Source organism: Phoenix dactylifera, chromosome 1 (assembly GCF_051530095.1).
Source record: "Phoenix dactylifera cultivar Ajwa chromosome 1, Ajwa_hap1_PhDact_Kaust_v1.1, whole genome shotgun sequence".
In the NCBI taxonomy this organism is placed as follows: Eukaryota; Viridiplantae; Streptophyta; class Magnoliopsida; order Arecales; family Arecaceae; genus Phoenix; species Phoenix dactylifera.
Genome location: NC_143190.1, coordinates 47,088,668 through 47,107,791, shown reverse-complemented (window position 1 = coordinate 47,107,791; position 19,124 = coordinate 47,088,668). Strand labels below are relative to the sequence as shown.

General features: G+C 45.6%; 2 protein-coding genes across 2 annotated transcripts in view; both read right to left on the bottom strand.

Annotated features, from left to right (window-relative positions):
• LOC103705642 (2-oxoglutarate and iron-dependent oxygenase domain-containing protein CP2-like) overlaps positions 1-19,124 on the bottom strand; it is a 113,402-nt gene that overhangs the window by 41,003 nt on the left and 53,275 nt on the right. The gene's annotated exons all lie outside the window — the stretch shown is intronic.
• On the bottom strand, positions 535-18,239 carry LOC103705643 (transmembrane protein, putative (Protein of unknown function, DUF599)). Its single transcript, XM_039125658.3, has 2 exons — positions 17,935-18,239; positions 535-1,426 (listed from the first exon to the last, which is right to left on the bottom strand). The coding sequence occupies exons 1-2, from the start codon at positions 18,094-18,096 to the stop codon at positions 869-871; spliced, it is 720 nt and encodes a 239-aa protein (XP_038981586.3). The 5' UTR covers positions 18,097-18,239; the 3' UTR covers positions 535-868.

The window sequence follows — 19,124 nt, the reverse complement described above, 5'->3', positions numbered from 1 at the left end:
TGAAGAATATATATCCAAAACATATATCAGGCTTATGTAGGCCACGGGCATTGCTGGGTTCACAGACCCTGCAAGACGGCATTTGACAATGTCTGATCTTGTACTCCATGGATGACATATTGTACTCCATGGTAATTTTATAAGCCTTATCCACAGCTCAGCCTTCTCCCTCTGATCATTTATCTGTCGCATTAAAACCGTGTGTCCCCATGGGCATACAAAAAATGCTCGACTGACTCAAAAATATCATTCAAAGGTCGCAGAGCTGGTGTGGTGGATTGCAACTGCTCTCTTCTGAATCGGCGTCGTAAAGTGAACCATGAAATGAAGCAAAGTGATTGGTGGAATTTACCCGATGAGTGACTTTTCTTAGTGATTTTTTTTTTTTTTGAATTATTGTAGCATTGCTCATTCGCATACTATATTCCTAGTAATTTTCTTCTTCTTCTTCTTCTTTTCTGTGCAAAAACTAGTCAGAAATGCCAGTAAAAGTGAAGGATTAGGTGTCAAACTTCCAGTATTTTTCGCTGTTGGTTTCTCATAAGCAAATATATAATCTCGTTAACCGTATCGACATTAATCAAACGTACGTAGAACCAGGTTTAAGTTCCATAACCTTTTCACTCTTACCCTCTACAGGCGATTACATGATATACAAATACATATATGATGATTCAAAACTCGAATAACCTTAAAGCAAAATATTTCAATCCTTCATGCAGTATGTGAAGCGCCCGTCGGAAGTTTATATAGCTTCACCTACGTGCATCTCATGCGGCAAATTTGAGTATGGAGATAAAGAACTCAATGATCATTGAGTTTTAACCAGCCTTCATGCAACTGTAAGGAACCAATTAGCGGGAAGTAATCATGCATCCTCCCTGGCCTCCTCCTCATCCCCACCAAAAGAATCGTGCAGGTCTCGCGTGTACTCCGTTGTGGTGTCCAAGAAATACAGCAAGCAGCAGATCACCACAGAACTAACCAACATGGGAACCGGCCCAAAAATCCAAACGAACAGAGTGAACGACGCGTAGAACGCCCTCAAGCCGAGGGACCAGAAGAAGCTCCCCCGGTTGAGACTCCTGGCGACGTAGGCGACGGAGACGCCGCCGTCCCTCAATGCACCGGTGGTGGCCGGCACGACAAGAAGGAAGCTGACATGGGCGTAGTAGCGGATGGACTGAACGATGCAGAGGAAGGCGAGGATGAAGCAGAGGGAGATGGCGAAGAACTTCACCGACGCGATGCGGGCCGTCTTGTTGCCATAGACCAACAAAGAGGCGGCCGCCGAGCTGGTGGTGGAGGCGCCGACGAAGACGCTGATGAGGGAAGCGAGGGTGATGGCGGTGGTGGCCAGTACTGTGGATGCCATGATGTTGTTGCGCAGTGTTTGCACCGCGAGAACACCGTTCTTCAGTGGGTCCTGGTAATACAAGCAGGAACAATGAGAAAAAGGCTTGTTCATTGGCTCATTGCATGAGAAACGTTATCATTTGTTTGTTTTTTTTTTTTTTTCCGCAAGGCAAATGGCTGGGCCCAGGATGTTTAAAACCTTTCAGAACGTTAAATTTGGCCCACAAGCCGGCTCTTTCATTCAACTCTATGAGACTGCTCGATTGGGCCCATGGTCCGACCCAAAAGTGAAAAATAAATAAAATAAAATTGAGCACATGATATAAAACAGAGGTTCGGAGGTAGATTTTTTTTTTTTTCATGACATTAATCATTGAATCATATCTAGCAGATTTAAAAGCACTTCAAATTTTTTCTTTTTCTGTCTGCATGAATTATTGCAGGATTCAATGGTGCTCATCTGAAAAAAGATGGATCATCCTTGAAGTTTATATAGAAAAATAATTAATATGGTAGTGATTATGTATGTCCATATTATATTACAGCAGCCCTGGTAAAACTAACATAATATTTTTAAATTAAATTAATAGGACAAGATGAAGAATATGTTGATAAGAAATATCAGTTTGATTTTGGTGCACTGGAATAGGATGTCGGCGTTTGATAGATACTTTTCAATAATGAGAACTCACCCCCGAGTCGCCTTGTTTATGTGGAAGGTGGCTTAGAGGTGTTTACTTACTAGTGGAGTTTTGGTGAGGCGAGGAGTGAGAATCCCTGCCGGATGTGGAGCTTGCTAGCCGATCGAGGCGTTCATTTACCATATTCTTTTTGAGTGCCCGAGAGCCAGTCAAATATGGAGATGTGCTTCAGCTCAGCCTGACCAGAGGCAAATGTAGGCGTCCACCGAGGAGTTCCTACGACATTTGGAGGCCTCAGCTCGAGAGTCCGGACGGAAGGAGAGGGGGACTCGTGATGCCTACCTGGCCTATCATTCCTGGCTGGATAGTAATACACGAATTTTCGACGGCGATAGCCCCCACTCGAGGATGGTGGCGGACCGAGCTCTACGGCATGCGGCGGAGATCACCGGCACCATTGAGGCTTTACCTACTGAGTTGGTCAGGGACATCTGGGGCCTCCATTCTGCTCTTGCAGTGTCCAGGATGATATTGGTATCCTAGGTGCCTCCACCCCCTAGCTATCTCAAGGTGAACTTCGATGGGAGCGTAGCAGAGGACGGAAACAGCGGAGGTATGGGATTTGTCATTAGGGATCACGATGCTAGACTCGTGGTGGCAGGTGGGCGGAGGATTTTTAACTCGTCAGTAGTGGCCGCTGAGCTTCGGGCGGCTTTAGAGGGTGTCTCCTATGCGAGGCGGGTACTAGGTGCTGGTCGTATCCTCCTCGAGGGGAATTCGACCATAGTGATTGAGTGGATCCGGAAATGGGGGTGCTTAGTCGAAAACCAGCCGCTGATTTTGAATTTTAGGAAAAGTTTGTCCCAACTCTCAACTCAAAAATCTCGGAATTTCCCGCTCTACATTTCCTTGTCACCTTTTCCTCGGTACTTAGCTGACAATTCTCTAAGTGATGGCGCATGGACACATTTCTTTGGTTCCCCATCAACTCCACTGAACGAAAAGGGGTTCCCCGGAGATGACTAGCTTCAAGATCACAGTTGCGTTAAAAACCCGTTTGCAGACCGTAGTTTTCTTTCTCTACATAGAAGTATAGCATCCTTAATGGTAGGCATGTTCCTTCTTTAATATTGTCCATCAAAGTCATGCATTCGACTTGCTGAAGATAATGAACACTTAGCAAAATAAAAGCTAGTGAATTATAGTGATGGAACCCCGGCCTCTACCACAATCTTAGGTTCCAGGGTTAACACAGTTGCATATTTGTCATTGAATGGCATAATTGGCCATCTATGTGATCGCTAAGTGCCATATAAAAATTGAAGCATCTACTGAATCGAACATCCATCATTCTGATTCACTTAATAATCAACTCTTGGCAAGTGTGGAATGGATGTTTTGAGACTTCGTTCATTATCAATCCTCTTTCTATTACATGCTGCAATACCAATTGATGAAATTGTCAAACACATGACATGAATTCTTTCTAACACCTAATGTAACAACTCAGGACCTCACCTAAAAAAAGCTACCCGGAAAGTATTATTTGGACTTCTTGATCCTGTATAAGTACCGAAGATCTACCCAGCGAATAATTGATGTGAGATTAAGTACACGCCCATACGGAACTTCACATACTCTCTCCGTTCAAGCCCTAACGTTCTCGTGAGGCTAAAGATTCAAATCCATTCAAATCTAATTACAAATACTACGATCAGCTTATGGTCACCCCTATGGATCCGTGCTGTAGTATCTTCTAGCCAACATAGGTTATTCATTGAATAAAACCAATATTGGCTCAGAGCATCTAAATCCAACATCTACGCCGAACCCATCATTAGCTATATACTACTAAAACTCTTATACAAATTGCTAGTTGCTAGCGCGAACTCCAAGCCTGAACCATCTTCAGTTCCTACTGATCCTATTTGCCTGAAGAGAGAAAAATAAAAACAAAGCTATATGAGCGACATAGCTCAATAAATAAACTTTTCACTACCTTACCGGATCAAGTATAAGTTTTTTTATATCAATGCATCATTTAAAGAAAATAAAAAATATTACAAAATAGAGCATTTCGTAGTACAATATATTAAAACAAGTTATAAAGCCAATCATGCATACATAAATTAGTCATAAAACATAATTTCTGGTATATAGTATAAAATTATAAATCATTTATCATTTACTACTCTCATACTAAAGCTAAGATCACTATCATACCCATGATAGGAGCGTAATCGACAAACACCAACTACTATTACCCATTGGCAGGGGCATATGCCAACTACGATTACCTATTGGCAGGGTCGTATGTCAACTACTATTACCTACTGGCAGGATCATATGCCAACTACTATAACCCGCTAGTAGGGTCGTAAAAATTGAATATTGATTTATCCAACTTTTAGGGGCCATACATAACTATCTAAGAGTCTTTTTGTCATAATTGTTAAGACAACTTTCTTAAGTCATTTTTTCTAAAACATATTTTCTTAAATCATACATGAATAAAACATGATTTTTTTTTTGCATGAATACCCTCCTAAATATCGAATTTTACATGAATACCCTTTCAAAATTAATATTTACATGTAAACCTTCGTAAAATATTTAGTTTGCTATTCTACCATTTTTATCCTTATTTTTGTATATATACCCATATCATCTAACATCGTTAAAAAATTAACAGTTTCAAATTAAAATGACTAAAATATCCTTAATAGGTAGATGTGCAAAAAAAAACATGGCGATCGCGAGAGAGAACAAAAAAATAATTTTAAAATTTTTAATTTTATTTTTAATTAAAATAAATATGATTTTTATTAACGGTGTTAGAAGAACCGTTACATTGGGGCATTTATGTAACAATAGTGTTTTATAAGGGTACAAAAACAAATATAAATTCTAAGAGGATATTCATGCAAATTTAAATCTTTCGAAGAATATTTATACAAAAAACTCATAAAATATTAAATAGTTTTATAGAGTTCATAGCCCATAAACATTTAACAATAAAATAATTATGAAATTATTTCTTTCACAACAAAAATATAATTTCATAAATATGGAGTTCATAGTTTATATATAGTGCTTAGCGGTAAAACAATCATGGATTCATTAATTCGCATTAAATCATGAGTTTCATAATATTGTATGCTTGATCCTTAATTTTAAAAAAAATAATATCATCAATATTTAACACTATTTTCATATTTTCATAATACTAGAGAAATAAATAGAAATTTGCAAACTAGTAAGGTACCTTTGTTCGCCTAAGAATTTCTAGATTTAGTTGAACAACTCCGTTGTACCTATCAAAATTATTTTAAAATAAATTACTTATTATTCACCATTTAACATCTAATTAAAACCTCTAAGCAACCCTAAATGGACTTAGGCAGACTTCAGGTCCCAATTGGGTAAGTCGGATCTGTATCTACAAATTCAATAGAGAAAGAATGGTTGTACCAAGGATGGAACCTCTCTCTCTTGATTTTATTTATTTATTTATTTATTTATTTTTCTCATTTTTTCCTCTCTTTTTTTTTTTTTTTTCTTTCTTTTTTTTTTCTTTTCTTCTTCTTCCTTTCTTTTTCTCCTTTTCTTCTCCCTCACCGCACTCCCCTATTTTCTTCGGTGGAAAGAAGGGCGGTCTAAACCCTCCCCCCACTGAGAAGCAGGAGAGGGAAGGAAGGCCTCTGGCCTGACAACAACTGTGGCCAAGGACCGGTAAGTGTTCTTCCCCTCTTCTTCTTCTCTTCTTCTTTCTTCTTCTTTTTTCTCTCTATTGCTCTTCATCGCGTACAAGAGGGGAAGGAGTGAAAAGGGCCTCCGGGCCGTCGACGACTGCGACCGAGGAATATGGGAACGACCACCATGTAAGCGGTCTTCTTCTTCTTCTACTGCTTCTTTTGCTTCTTCTTCTCGCGGCCCTTTGCCAGATTCCGGCCTATTGAAAAAGAAGAAAGAGAGAGGAGATTTGTATTTCTGCCTGTCTATTACAATATATAGGAGCAATCTTTATATAGACTAGGAGGTTGACAAAGTTTGGTAAGGCCGACTAAGTTTGGCACAATCAATCACAAATCAATCAAGGTGAAATTTGGTAAGGCCAACTAAGTTGGCACAATCAATCACAAATCAAGATCCTAATCAATCATATGATTTTAACATCCCCTCTCAAACTCAAAGTAGTAAAGTAGACACCAACTTGAGTTTGGAAACAAAAGATCGCAAGATGCCAGGAGTATGAGCTTTGGTGAAGACGTTCGCAACGAAGATATATCTCAGAGAGAAGGCAATCGAAGCTCAACGATGCTTGTAGACAAAAGCACCATAAAAGAAGAGCCAGAGACCTCGAATTGGATGATGAAGCAGTCGAGGGAGGGCGACCCCCCTACCCATGGGCCAGGACCTCCTCATGTTGGGCATGCTGAGTCAGCCACGGCCGTGGGACACACATGAGGGCCTAAGGAGAGGCCCAAATGGGGTCTTCCGGTTCAGCTCTCCGACCCCGACCTTGGGTGAGCAGTTGTGGGTTGCCCTAGGTAGGAGCGAGGCAGGGGCCACCCTGTGATCCACTTGGAGGGGAGTCTGGCCGAGACACTGATGCCACGAGAGGGTGCGGCAGGGGCACAGCTGGTTCGAGCACCCCGTAAGGGAGCCACACACGCGGGAGGCAGTGGCGACCACGCAACGGGCAAAGTAATGGTCCGTAGGGCAAATGTGGACCACCCAACTATCGTGCAACAGGTCAAGGCGGTAGTTATGCGTGTCATCTCTGGTGCATGCGATGAGGATGAGCAGGCGGGCGGCTTGCCCTGCAAGCTTGAGGCAGAACCCATGGCCTAGGGGGAGGATGAGTCTGAGGACGACTATGCGGATTGTGGTCCATGAAGATCCTTGCCTGGAATTGCAGGAGGGCGGCCAAGCCGTCTTTCATGTCTTCCTTCAAGCAGTTAGTGCAGGTCCATTATCCGAAGATCTGATTATCTGGTGATGGGCTCAGCCAATCTGAGGCGGCACCTGAGGAGGGACTAGGAGACCAATGCAGTCGATTTCCAAAGGCTATCGGGTGGCATTTTGGTCCTATGGAGGCGAGGGATGGCGACAGTTGATGTCTTCCACAACTGCCCCCAACAGGTAGTTATGATTGTTTCGGAACCTGACGCTGATCTGTGGATGTTGTGTAGTGTGTATGCGAGCACGAATTATAGGGTTAGGAGAGTCCTCTAGCATGAGATCACCAACCTGGCCACCCAAGGTATTTTGACGGTGGTCGTAGGTGACTTTAATTGTATCCAGAATGCTAATGATAAGAGGGCAGGGGTGGCTTTCATGGATAGAGTGGACAGGAGGGAGTTTCGTAATTTTGTGTCACGAAACGGCCAGATAGACTTAGGTTTCTCAGGGCCACGGTTCACTTGGTGCAATAATCAAGCTAGCAGTGCTAGGGTTTAGGAGCGATTAGATAGGGCCTTTGCGTCTCTAGACTAGATCCTCCGCTTTCTTACCTGTTGATTTAGTCATTTACCCCGGATCGCATCGGACCATTGCCCTTTGCTGATCTTCACATTATCGGGACCTTGTCATCATAGCCCCTTCTGCTTTGAGAAAGTTTGGCTATCGTACCCTCAGTCTTGGGATATTGTCTGCAATACTTGGTGTGTCCTAGTGCGAGAGGATGTAATGCAACGAGTCTCGCATAAACTAGAGTTGATCAAGAAGCATCTTCGTTGTTGGAACCGCAAGGTTGTGGGCAACATCTTCCGAAGATTGGAGGGGTGGAGACCGAAATTGCTGAGTTGCAAAGGAAAGAGGACCTTGGGGGCGCGCTCCTGGAGGATGATATGGTCAACCTTTGGGGGCTTCTTGCGACTCACCACTCACTATTATGGCAGCATGAGATTTTATGGCGTCAGAAGTCTCGAATCCAGTGGGTCTGATCAACCCCTACCAATGTATATAGTGTATAAATATGAAGATTGACATTTGTATTTACAATTTCCTGGATCTATCCCCTTCAATTAACTTTACAAAATGGAAGGGAAAATATGAAGACCAAATATGTCCACTACCAATCGCATAGTCAAAGAGAAAGGAGGCGTGATTGAGTAAGTGAGAAGCGTGGTTCTCGGAGTAACCACGGTACAAGTCTTAGGTTGGCCTACTAAAAAAGTGTCTTTCTAAGGAATGGGCTGATACAGGTTCAGAAAGATGGAAGAATATGGCAACTTAGGCTGCGGAACTGAATGATAGGTAGTTTTCTTCTTTAAAAAGTGACTCGCATAAAAATGTCGGGCTGGCTGCTCTCAACGACAGGGTGGGAATGAGATGCTGGGAGATGGTAAGTGAGGGCGATCGCAATACTAGATTCTTTCATCGAATGACGGTTATTAGAAGACAGCAGAACATGATTCACTCATTGCGAGATGGGTCCGACCATCGGGTGGAAGGGGAGCCTGCCGTCAGACGGGTCTTGCTTGACTTCTCTCGCGCCCGATGGACGGAGGATGAGGACTTTGCTGATGAAGGCTAACTTCTAAAGGTGGATGTGGGTATTGATGATGATGATGATAATGCTACCCTGGTCCAGCCAGTGTCAGAACAGGAGGTGCTGGAGGCAATCAGGGCTCTGGCAGCGGACAAGGCTTCTGGACCTAATGGTTTTCCCCCTTTCTTCTTTCGATAGTACTAGGGTATCATTCGGAGAGCAGTGGTAGAGGCTACTTAGTGCTTCTTCACCCGAGCAGCGATGCCTGATGATTGGAAGGCCACCTTCATCACGCTTATACCGAAGCGTCAGGATGCGGCAGAGCTTTATCACTTCAGGCTCATTAGTTTGTACACAATCCTGTACAAGGTTGTAGCAAGGATAATGGTGGGCAGGATGAAGCCCTTGTGGTCGGGCATCATCAGTCCGGAGCAGGGGGTTTTTGTAGCTGGCAGAAACATCTCCCACAATGTTATGTTAGCTCGGGAGATGATGTGGGATCTTCAGCGGGCATGGAAGCGGCAAAGCTTGATGGCAGTCAAGCTGGAGGGTTACGGTTTCCACAGACGATGGATTGGATGGGTCCTAAGGTGTGTCCAGGGGCCTAAGTTCTCTATCTTGGTCAACGGCACACTGTCATCTGTCTTCGAGTCCACCATGGGGTTGCATTAGGGATGTCCCTTATCTTCATACTTATTCATTATTTGTGCTGATGTTTTGTCTCTTGCTTTGCAGGGCATGTGTGCCAGCCGGGAGCTGGAGGCCTATGTTGCAGCACCGGAGGCTGGACCTATTTTCTATTTACTTTTTGCTGACGACTGCCTTCTCCTGGCTAGGGCGCGGGTTTCTGATGCATGGGTCCCCCGCAGGGTGTTGGTGGGTTACTGCGCGGCATCCTGGCAAAGAGTAAACTTTCTGAAGTCAGCCATTCATTTTAGCCCTAGCTTGGAGAACAGAGTCAGACGAGAGATTCGGAGGATACTGTAAATACCAGAGTAGAAGGGGATCCGGAGCTACCTAGGAGTCCCCATCTCAGGTCGGAGACTACGGATGGCAGAGTGCTCGGGTTTGGTGCAGCAGATCCAGAGCAGGTTGGAGGGATGGAGGATGTCCTCTCTCTCCATGATGGTTGAAGGGTTCCGGCATGTCATAATGCGCAGCGGAAGCTAGGGATTTTAAAAATTTCTTAATAAAGTCCCTATACATGAAACCCTTTTAAGCCTAGATCACCTTAATAATTATAATCGAATGATATAATATAAATGCAGAATTAGTAGAATACCTCAAACGCTAATCCAAAGTGTACAATCTCCACGAGGCGTCCAAGTGTCCGCCTTCCAATGGTGATCCACACGAAAACTTGATCAAGACTTTAGCTCCAAAGACTTTTGATCCTTAATGCAGAATTCTTCTAAAGAACTCAATTGGCTTGCTTTCTTTCCTCTCTAATTTTTCTTTCACTTTCTAAAATTACTTCTAATATTTTTTATCCTAAAGAAGACCTCCTTGTCTTGGCTTAGGACATCTTAGAAGCAATGCTAGAAAGAGACACTCTTGTAAGAAATAAGAGATGAGGGAGAGAGAGAGTTGGATTGGAATCGGGGATGAATTAAATCACCGGGAGCGATTTCCTTTTATAGATGGCGTGGGGATGCATCACCAAAAGATGCATCCCATCCACACATCCTTCAGATGGGGCGTGATAAGAGGAGTGTAGGCCCCACAAAAATAGGAAGAGGCGTATTCATGAAGAGGCATGATAAGATGAAGCACTAAATAAGGCGCTTCATTCTTATCCAAACGCCATGTGGTCCCCTCCCTTCTCAATAGGGGCAACCCTTGTCCATTAATCAAAGCCTTGATGATGATCCAAAGGCCTTAATTGATGGCGCCATATATCCCTTAGACGTGATGAAGAGAGAGGAATTAAATGGATAAGATCAAAGGGTGTCTTTCATCCTTATCCATTTAAAGCTCACGCCTCACTTCTCTTCACGCCATCAGATGTTGACCAAGTCAACATCACAAGTCCATCACGCCTCACAACTTTTGATGCATCTCCATATGATCCAAGGGCTTAGGATCAAGGCGCCATCATGAAGGGGAATTAAGTGATCATCCAACGGTTCTAGGATGATCCAATGGTTTTCCTTCATGGCGCCATCCAATCATCCCATTATATCTTCATCTAATGGCTGATGAAGATTCAATGATCATGATTTAAAGCCACATCTAACCCAATCCAATTGGGTTTAAACCAATTCACCATTATGTCTTTATCCAACGGTAGATCAAGATCTAACGGTCTAAATTGAATGATTTATCAAATCTAATTCAATTAGACTCAAAATAAGCCAATTAGGTGCCAACTCTTAGCTAACCCATATTAGAACATGATCTAATCAAATTAGATCAATTAAGAATCAGATTCGAATCCAATTCGAATCAGATTCGAATCCAATTCGAATCAGATTCGAATCCAATTCGAATCAGATTCGAATCCAATTCGAATCAGGAGCTAAGGATTTACAACACCTGCTAGGATGTCTATCTTGCAAACATGATCTAATCCAATTAGACCCTTGATAAGTTTTCTTGTGTGTGACCCATTGGGTTCCATACTTAGCCAGCAATAGGTGTGAGTGCGAGTTGACCCAACTTGATTAGAACTCTTCTAATCGATTTAAGTCCAAACTACGCGAACCCAAACTTAACAATTAGAATCCTTTCTAATTGGTGATCGAATTAAACTCTTTAATTCGATCAAACCTATAAGACAAGATTGACGTCTAGCAACGTATCATGTCTACCCGAAAAATATAAAATTTGGTAGAAATACCAAAAATACCCTTCAGTGGCAAGTTACCGTGCAATTCAATCCTTTAATCAAACTGCATCCCGAATATGTATATGAGTATGAACATATGTCAAACTCGATTTCATATTCATATCTTTTTCAATCTTTTAATGATAATTCGAATAATAAAACATTAGAAACTCTTTCTAATTTTCATTCTGCTTTGATCAAAGGCTCCCTGAATTATCATATGATTAGAATAAATAGGATGCGATCTTCTCTTACTAGAAGTGATTAATTCCTTGTTGACCTACTCATAACCTTCGCACACAATCCACCATATACAGAAGACCTCGTACACAACTTACTGTCATGAATGAGTGTAAACCAAAATATGGATTTATGTGCACAAGATACTATGGTGATCTCAGGTCAAAGGATCAGTTGGACAACTTCCACTAAGAGAATCATCTTTTGACATGTAAGTAAAACTTCATAAGATTTCTCTTTGTAGGTCAATTCAGTGAACTCATTCCTCTAATGAGCACCCACATCTTTGTATTAGTGTCTCCACACAAGTGATTGTGAGATCAATCATCCTCTGCATCGAGCATACATAAGATGTGCCAGTCTTTCCGGTAAACATTGATCCCCGACTCAAGATACCAATGACTGAAAATATTTAAGATTAGGATTTTAGAATTTTAGGTCTCACTAGTATGATCTCATCATAGCCTCAAAACCATTGCCCTAATCTAAGGGGTTTATCACAAATATAATCAACAGCAAATGATAAAACACAATGCCTTTATTCATAATTAAATGTCATGTACATAATTTGGAAAATCAAAAGAAAACTCTTCGTAATACATATTGCGATTGGCTTGTAGGGCATCTACTCTTTCAATGGTGAGATTGACACTAGTCAGATCAGTGTTGGGGTCCGTGCCAGTATATCTCATGGCCAACACTATGGTATCGAGACAACTCTATTGAAGATCGAGCAACTTCTTCGAAACTTCTTATGGGGGTCACACGGCGGAGGCCATAGGGTGCATTTGGTGGCCTGGGAGCAGATCTGCCTCCCCCCCAGTGAGGGTGGTTTGGGGGTGCAGTCTCTTCTCGAGAGGCACGAGGCTTTCCATTGCTCAGCATGCAGTTCGGTTCATGTTAGAGCCACATGGGCTTTGGAGTCAGGTGATGGCAGCCAGATATGGTCGAGGGAGCTCAACGGGGGTGGCACGGAGTGGTCGTAGAGTCTCCTTCTTGTGGCGGAAGATTGAGAGGTACTTGTCGTTCGCGTAGGCGAACATTAGGTGGCTGATAGACGATGGGCGAAGCATCGATGTGACCGGTGATCCATGGTTGGATACCCTTTTTCTGAGGAGCTGGCCGACCACGGTTCATACTGAGGTAGCCAAAGGGTTGCAAGTGTGTGACCTCCTAGCACTGAGAGGGGCAAACTGGAATGAGACTAGGGTACGACAGCTGTTCAGGGTACACCTTGCTGAGGCTCAGCCCGGTAAAAGCTCGGCTCGAGCTCGGTTTGTTAGTCAAACGAGCCCAAGCCCGAGCCCAAAATGAAGCCCATTTAGACTCAAGCTCGAACCCGAGCTCGAGCCCATTTGGGCTCATGACTTAACCATTTTTGACTCTCCCCCCGAACCACCCCCCACCCTCTCCTCTGAATATTGCTCTCAAGAGTCCGACTCTCTGACCTGGATCTCAGCTCGCCTCCTTCGACGACCTCCCCCACGCCTCCCTCGACGTCGTCGACGACCTCCTCCATGCCTCCCTCGGCTCCCCGACTTGGATCTTAGCTTGCCTCCCTCGACGACCTCCTCCATGCCTCCCTCGACTCCCCGACCTAGATCTCAGCCTGCCTCCCTCGACGACTTCCTCCACGCCTCCCTCGGCTCCCGGACCTGGATCTCAGCCTGCCTCCCTTGACGACCTCCTCCACGCCTCCCACAACGACCTCCTCTAGATCCCCCAGGCCCAGGACCCTCTTTACCGCCCCGCCTCGCCAATCGACCTCCTCCACGCCTCCCTCGACGACCTCCTCCATGCCTCCCTCGACGACCTCCTCCAGATCCCCCAGGCCCAGGACCCTCTTTACCGTCCTGCCTCGCCGATCGACCTCCTCCACGCCTCCCTCGATGATCTATTCCAGATCCCCCAGGCCCAGGACCCTCTCCGCCGCCCCGCCTCACCCAGATCGACCTCCTTCATGCCTCCCTCGACGGCCTCCTCCAGATCCCCCAGGCCCAGGACCCTCTCCGCCGCCCCGCCTCCGCCCTCTAGACCGACAGTCTCCCTCGCCCACCTCAACCTCCTCCGCCCTTTAGGCCCACCCCGCCGCCGCTGCCTCGCTCGCCCGCCTCGACCTCCTCCGCCGAGGGCTTCCGTGCCTCCGAGCTCGCCGCTGCCTGCCCCAACCTCCGCCACCTCCTCGCCCCCTGCGTCTTCCCTCCTCCACCTCGTCGACCCCTCCACCCTCTCCTCCGCCTGCCCCATCCTCATCCCCATCCTCGTCCCTGAGCTTGGGCTCGAGCTCGAGCTCGTAATTGAAACGGGCTTTACAAGCCCGAGCACGAGCCCGAGATTCTGTGAAACGAGCCGAGCCCGAGCCTGAGGCTCGGCTCGTTAACCGGCCTAAGGCTTGGGCTCGGCTCGGCTCGGCTCGTTAACAGGCCTAACCTCGTGCAAAACTAGTGTCAGATTGGGAGACCTCTCCCAAGTTATGCAGTGGGAACACGAGCCAGGGCCGGACTGCACTTGGGTCTGGAGATCCGGGCTTCACCCGAGGGCAACACTCTTCTTATAGAAGGTGATATTGGACCGCCTTTCGATGAGAGCAGTGCTGAGTATGCGTGGCTTGGGGATCCCCGCTGAGTACGAGACGTGCAATGTTGAGGAGACAGTGGACCACGTGCTATTCCAGTGCACATGGGCGATGTTGACATGGCAGTGGGCAGGAATTCCGTAAGAGGCCTGGAGTCAGAGGCTGTAGTTTCTACAGGTGATACGACAGTGGTTAGGCAGTTCGCTGACACGTCAGGAGACCATTAGAGCGACTTGCACAGTGCATCAGATCTGACTGGCAAGGAACGCTCGTACGTTCGGAGAGTGCCAAGATTTCTTATGGAGTACGCTCGAGTGAAGGCGATAGAGATCAGGCCCGTCCTTTCTTCAGATGGATCTTTGATAGCTCGAGATACCTGGGGTTCCCTCTCTGCTCAAGCAACTCCTCAAACGGTATTCTTCACCTAGGAGCCCCCACCTCCGAGCTTTCTCAAGGTCAATTTTGACGAGTCGGTGCTGGATGGAGGTGAGCAGGGAGGTGTGGGCTTTGTTATATGGAACCCGCATTTCATGGTAGTGATAGCAGGCGAATGCCAGTTGTTTGACAAGTCGATTCTCGAGGCAGAGTTGCGGGTTGCCTGAGCGAGTCTTCGACATGTGCGACAGGTGTTACAGGCCAATTCGGTTATCTTGGAGGGCGATTCAGCCACGGTGATCAGATGAATTTAGAAGGGTCCGAGGGGCGAGAGCACAGACCACCCCCTGATCCAGGATATAGGGATGATGACGAGGGATGGGATAGCCTTTCAGGCCAAGCATGTATTTAGAGAGGCCAACAGGATGGCTGACTAGGTGGCTGCCTCTGCAGCTCACTACTCAGTGTACACCCTGTGGTTAGATGAAGGAAAGCTGCCACGGGCACTTCGTGAGTTTATGCTTTTTGATTTTATTAGGCGTATTCGTACCCACATTGTATGAAGAACCCGTCAAAAAAAAAGAGAGCCAAGTGCAGTAAATAAAATTGGAGATTGAAGACTGGGGCGATGCCATGCAGATGCATGCCTCCATGATCGAGAGCAAGATCGCGCCTGCCAAATTTACCTGTCCAATTGCTGACGGTATGGTTTGACACGCCGCTGCTGGAAGTTTGGAACGAGATCACACCTGCTAATTTTACCCACTAAATTTCTGACGGTACGGTTTGACGCGCCATTGCTGAGGTTTGGAATGAGATCACGCCTACTAATTTTATCTGTCAAATTTCTGACGGTATGGTTGATGCGCCGCTGCTAGAGTTTGGAATGAGATCGCACCTGCCAAATTTATCCGCCAAGCTTCTGACGGTACAATTTGACACGCCGCTGCTGGAGTTTGGAATGAGATCACGTCTGCCAAATTTACCGGTCAAATTTCTAACGGTATAGTTTGATGCGCGGCTGCTACAGTTACGGAGCACTAAAAAACAGGTGCTCAGGAAGCTTGACTCCCTCAACGGGAGCATGGTGCTTACGGAGCTTAACTCCCTCGTCTTCAGAGGAACAGAATCTGACAACGATCTCCCAGGCCTTGTGCTAATCCGACCACAGCATACCGGAGCAGAGGCTGTTATTTCTCTCCTCGCTCATCACAATTTTTCCAAGTAATTATCCACACAGCAGGGATTCGAGAGGCCGCATCTGGGGAGAACCACTTCATCCAAGGCATGCACCTTTCATGCTTGAGGGTGTGATTTGTCCCCAGCATTGAACTGGTTCGCTCGTCCATTGGCTTCAACCAAAACCAAAGCAGTGCCCACCATGAGCGGATGGCCTTCACCGAAGAGACCTGCTTTGGTGAAGTGGGCATGGATCCAACGGCTAGCAGTCGGATCTCCGGCCTGAGAGCATGCCGCGAGGAGAGAACGCAAGCTAACGTGGCTAAGATTTCTTACTAAAGTGTCAGGGAAGAGCATCTGATAAAGAAGAGAAAGCGCTCTTCTGGGAAGCCCTGCTTCGATACAGGCAGCGACCATGACCGTCTACGAGACGTCGTTCTTCTGGCACATTCGGTACCGACAAGATTGCCATTGAATCAAGCATGAGATCTGGTGAGGAGCGATCCCGATCTTCTGGCTGATGACGGCCTGGAACTTCTTGAAGCCGAGGACGGAGCCACTGCAACCAGGGAGCACACGGAGGGCACGGAAAGAAAGAGTTGTTTCATTTTAGAAAATAATAATAAAAAGAAAAACACATCCAAGTGGGCTGGCAGCGCCCCCTTCTGATCGAAAACCAAACGAAAAATAATGAAAAAAATAACAAAAGGCAATTAAAGGGAAAAAGAAGAAAGAAAGGAAGCTAGAATTTTATCAGGATCTCGATCAGAAGAAAGGGGCTTTGAAAGCCGCCGAGGCTGAAATCCTGGCTACCCCACAAACGAGACAGGAGAAACAGAGGATCTGGGAGCGACGATGACTACAAAAAAATATGGAAGAGAAGACGACAGTAGGTTACGTGATCGGTGGCTGTATTACCATGTTGAAAAAGAAGAAAGAGTGAAGAGATTTGTATTTCTGCCTGTCTATTACAATGTATATGAGCCGCCTTTATATAGACTAGGAGGCTGAAAAAGTTTGGTAAGGCCGACTAAGTTTGGCACAATCAATCACAAATCAAGATCCTAATTAATCATAGGATTTTAACACGGTCATTGCCGGTCGATCGGAAAGTGGAAGAGGCAAGGGAGGAGATGGGAAGGGAACGGGAGACCTTACCTTGCTTCGGTGAGGCGTTGCGATCCTGAGTCTCGGTGGCACAAGCAAGGGCACGGTAAGCCCAAGAAAAGGAAGGAAGAAGGGAAGAGAGAAAGAAAGAGAGGGAGAAGAAAGATGGAGGAGGGAGAAGGAAGGAGAAAGGAGGTGGCGGATCGGATAGATGATCGAGGGTTTTTATAACCCCGAAAGAAGGGGATAAGCTCGAACGCAACGGCCGTAATGGCTGGCCGTTTGGCGGTTGCAATCGCCTCTAACGGCCACCGGCCGTTGGCACCGGCTGCGACAGCCATTCAAACCATTCGAAAAGCAGGGGATCATAATCCTTTATTTCTAAAAGCTCTTGAATCAAAGCCCATTAGGCCTGCCAACTTTGGTCCAAGCCAAGCAGCAGACCTGGTTCTTACACCTTAAGTGACAAAAGTATGCATGCACGTGAATGATTGCAGTCATCACAGCTTCCTCTCAAAGCTCGTTGCACATGCCAAACTCCGTGACTCGTAGAAAAAGAACAATTCTACAGTAACTCGGAAAAATCAATCAAGGAGCCACTCAGTTGTCCTTTTTTTTCGCTCATCAATCACGTTGCTTCGTTAAATGCACTGTTCTCGATGCCAGTGCAAGGAGACCCGTGAGAGATTACAGCTGCCGTAGGTTCACTTTGGTCGCATCCATCACTTTACCGACCTGTCGCATGGTGGAAGATTCTCCTCCACAAGGTGGTAACAGAACACCCATTAGCCTCCTAAAATGAACCAAGGAACACCCCTCCTCCAACACCTGGAACCCCAAATTTTGCTCCTAGAATTGAGAATTCTCTATACTGCATCCTTTGATGCTTTGAGCTAAAGTAGTAGAGGGATGCAATCAACAGCACTTTCTTAATACAATCTTTTTCAAATTGAACCGGGGTGATCAATTACACCTGGAAACTGTGACTGCTTCGTCAATTGTTAGCAGGCTTACTCGATGAGAATGTCCAAGAAATCTATCTATCGGATTAGCCTCTTGATATGGAAATTCCCCCAAAAGAAGTGAAGCGAACCAAGACAAATAGATGCATAGAGAAGAGAAGATGGGAGAAACTCACGGCCATCATGGCTCTGACCCAGCGTTGCCTGGCGAGGGCGTTGAGGCCGATGACGGTGCGCTTTGGATGCCGGAGTATGGTGAGAAGGAGCCACGAGTGGTAGGTAGCCAACACCAAGAGACCCAAGGGAACAAGCACCAGGTCCCAGTACTTCTCCTCCATAGCCCTTCTCTCTCTCTCTCTCTTTCTCTCTCTCTCGGGGTCTTGAGCAGAGGACAAGGATGGGCACCGCACCGTATACCTAAGAGACCCAAACGGTGTGAACGAACAGAAAGTAGCGAGCAACTCCACCGCACTCCTCGAGGGAAAAGAACAAGCCGTTGCTATTGATGGTATTGGAATATGGGAATGCAGAGGGATTGGGTCTGCGCCCTTTTGGATAGGAGTGTAACTCGGTTGAGTTCACTCAAATCTAGCCTGATCCGAGCTACAGTTTGAAAACAGAATGGCCAATATATATCTAACTGTGTTGGACTAGCTCGGAAGACAACGATCCAACGGACAGGGATTTGATCGGACCTAGGTTGAGACTTCCAATTCGAACCGACGAAGCTAAAGTTTATTTGTATTAATAAAGTTTCCAACCAGGCCGGCTTAAAAGCTGGCTCGGTCGATTTAAATCTAATGAACCCAACTTGATCCAACACGAAATGTATGCGCGTTGAAAAATTTAGTATTGGATTAGGTTCGGGATTGGGTAATTGAGTCCATTGTCAGGTTTGAGTCGCATTGCTGAAGTTGGTCTTAAGTTGGTGCAATGTTCCCGTATAAAGTGGCTTTGTCCTTAGAGAAAAGCGCAACGTTTTCTTTTCTTATTTACCTTCTAAAACCAAAAGTTCAACCATATTCCAATATAAAGTGGCTCTGTCCTTACATAGAAGAGTCCAATCACCAGAGAAGAATTAGCGTGCGTGGAAATTATTCATGGATAAGGTATGAATGCGTAGAAAGAATTTTCCAACATGCCCGTGAAGTTTGCCCGCACGAAACACCCCAAATCATACGGCATCAGGCACGAGACAGATTCCAGACCTCTTTCTTACAGGGAGACACCGTTTAGGAGAAACGCAGGCAACAAATCTGGAAGGAGAAATTTATGTTCATCTTCGCATTGCCACTGTAGGATGTGCTGAAATGATTAATACAGGAAATATTAAATTGCTCATACATGCATGATGCTATCACTCATA

What these genes read in the sequence shown, in the direction of transcription:
- LOC103705643 (XM_039125658.3), bottom strand. Translation starts at nt 18,096, where the DNA reads ATGGAGGAGAAGTACTGGGACCTGGTGCTTGTTCCCTTGGGTCTCTTG. An exon ending in GGGTCAGAGCCATGATGGCC is followed by an intron (nt 1,427 to 17,934) that starts GTGAGTTTCTCC and finishes TTGTATTACCAG; the next exon opens with GACCCACTGAAGAACGGTGT.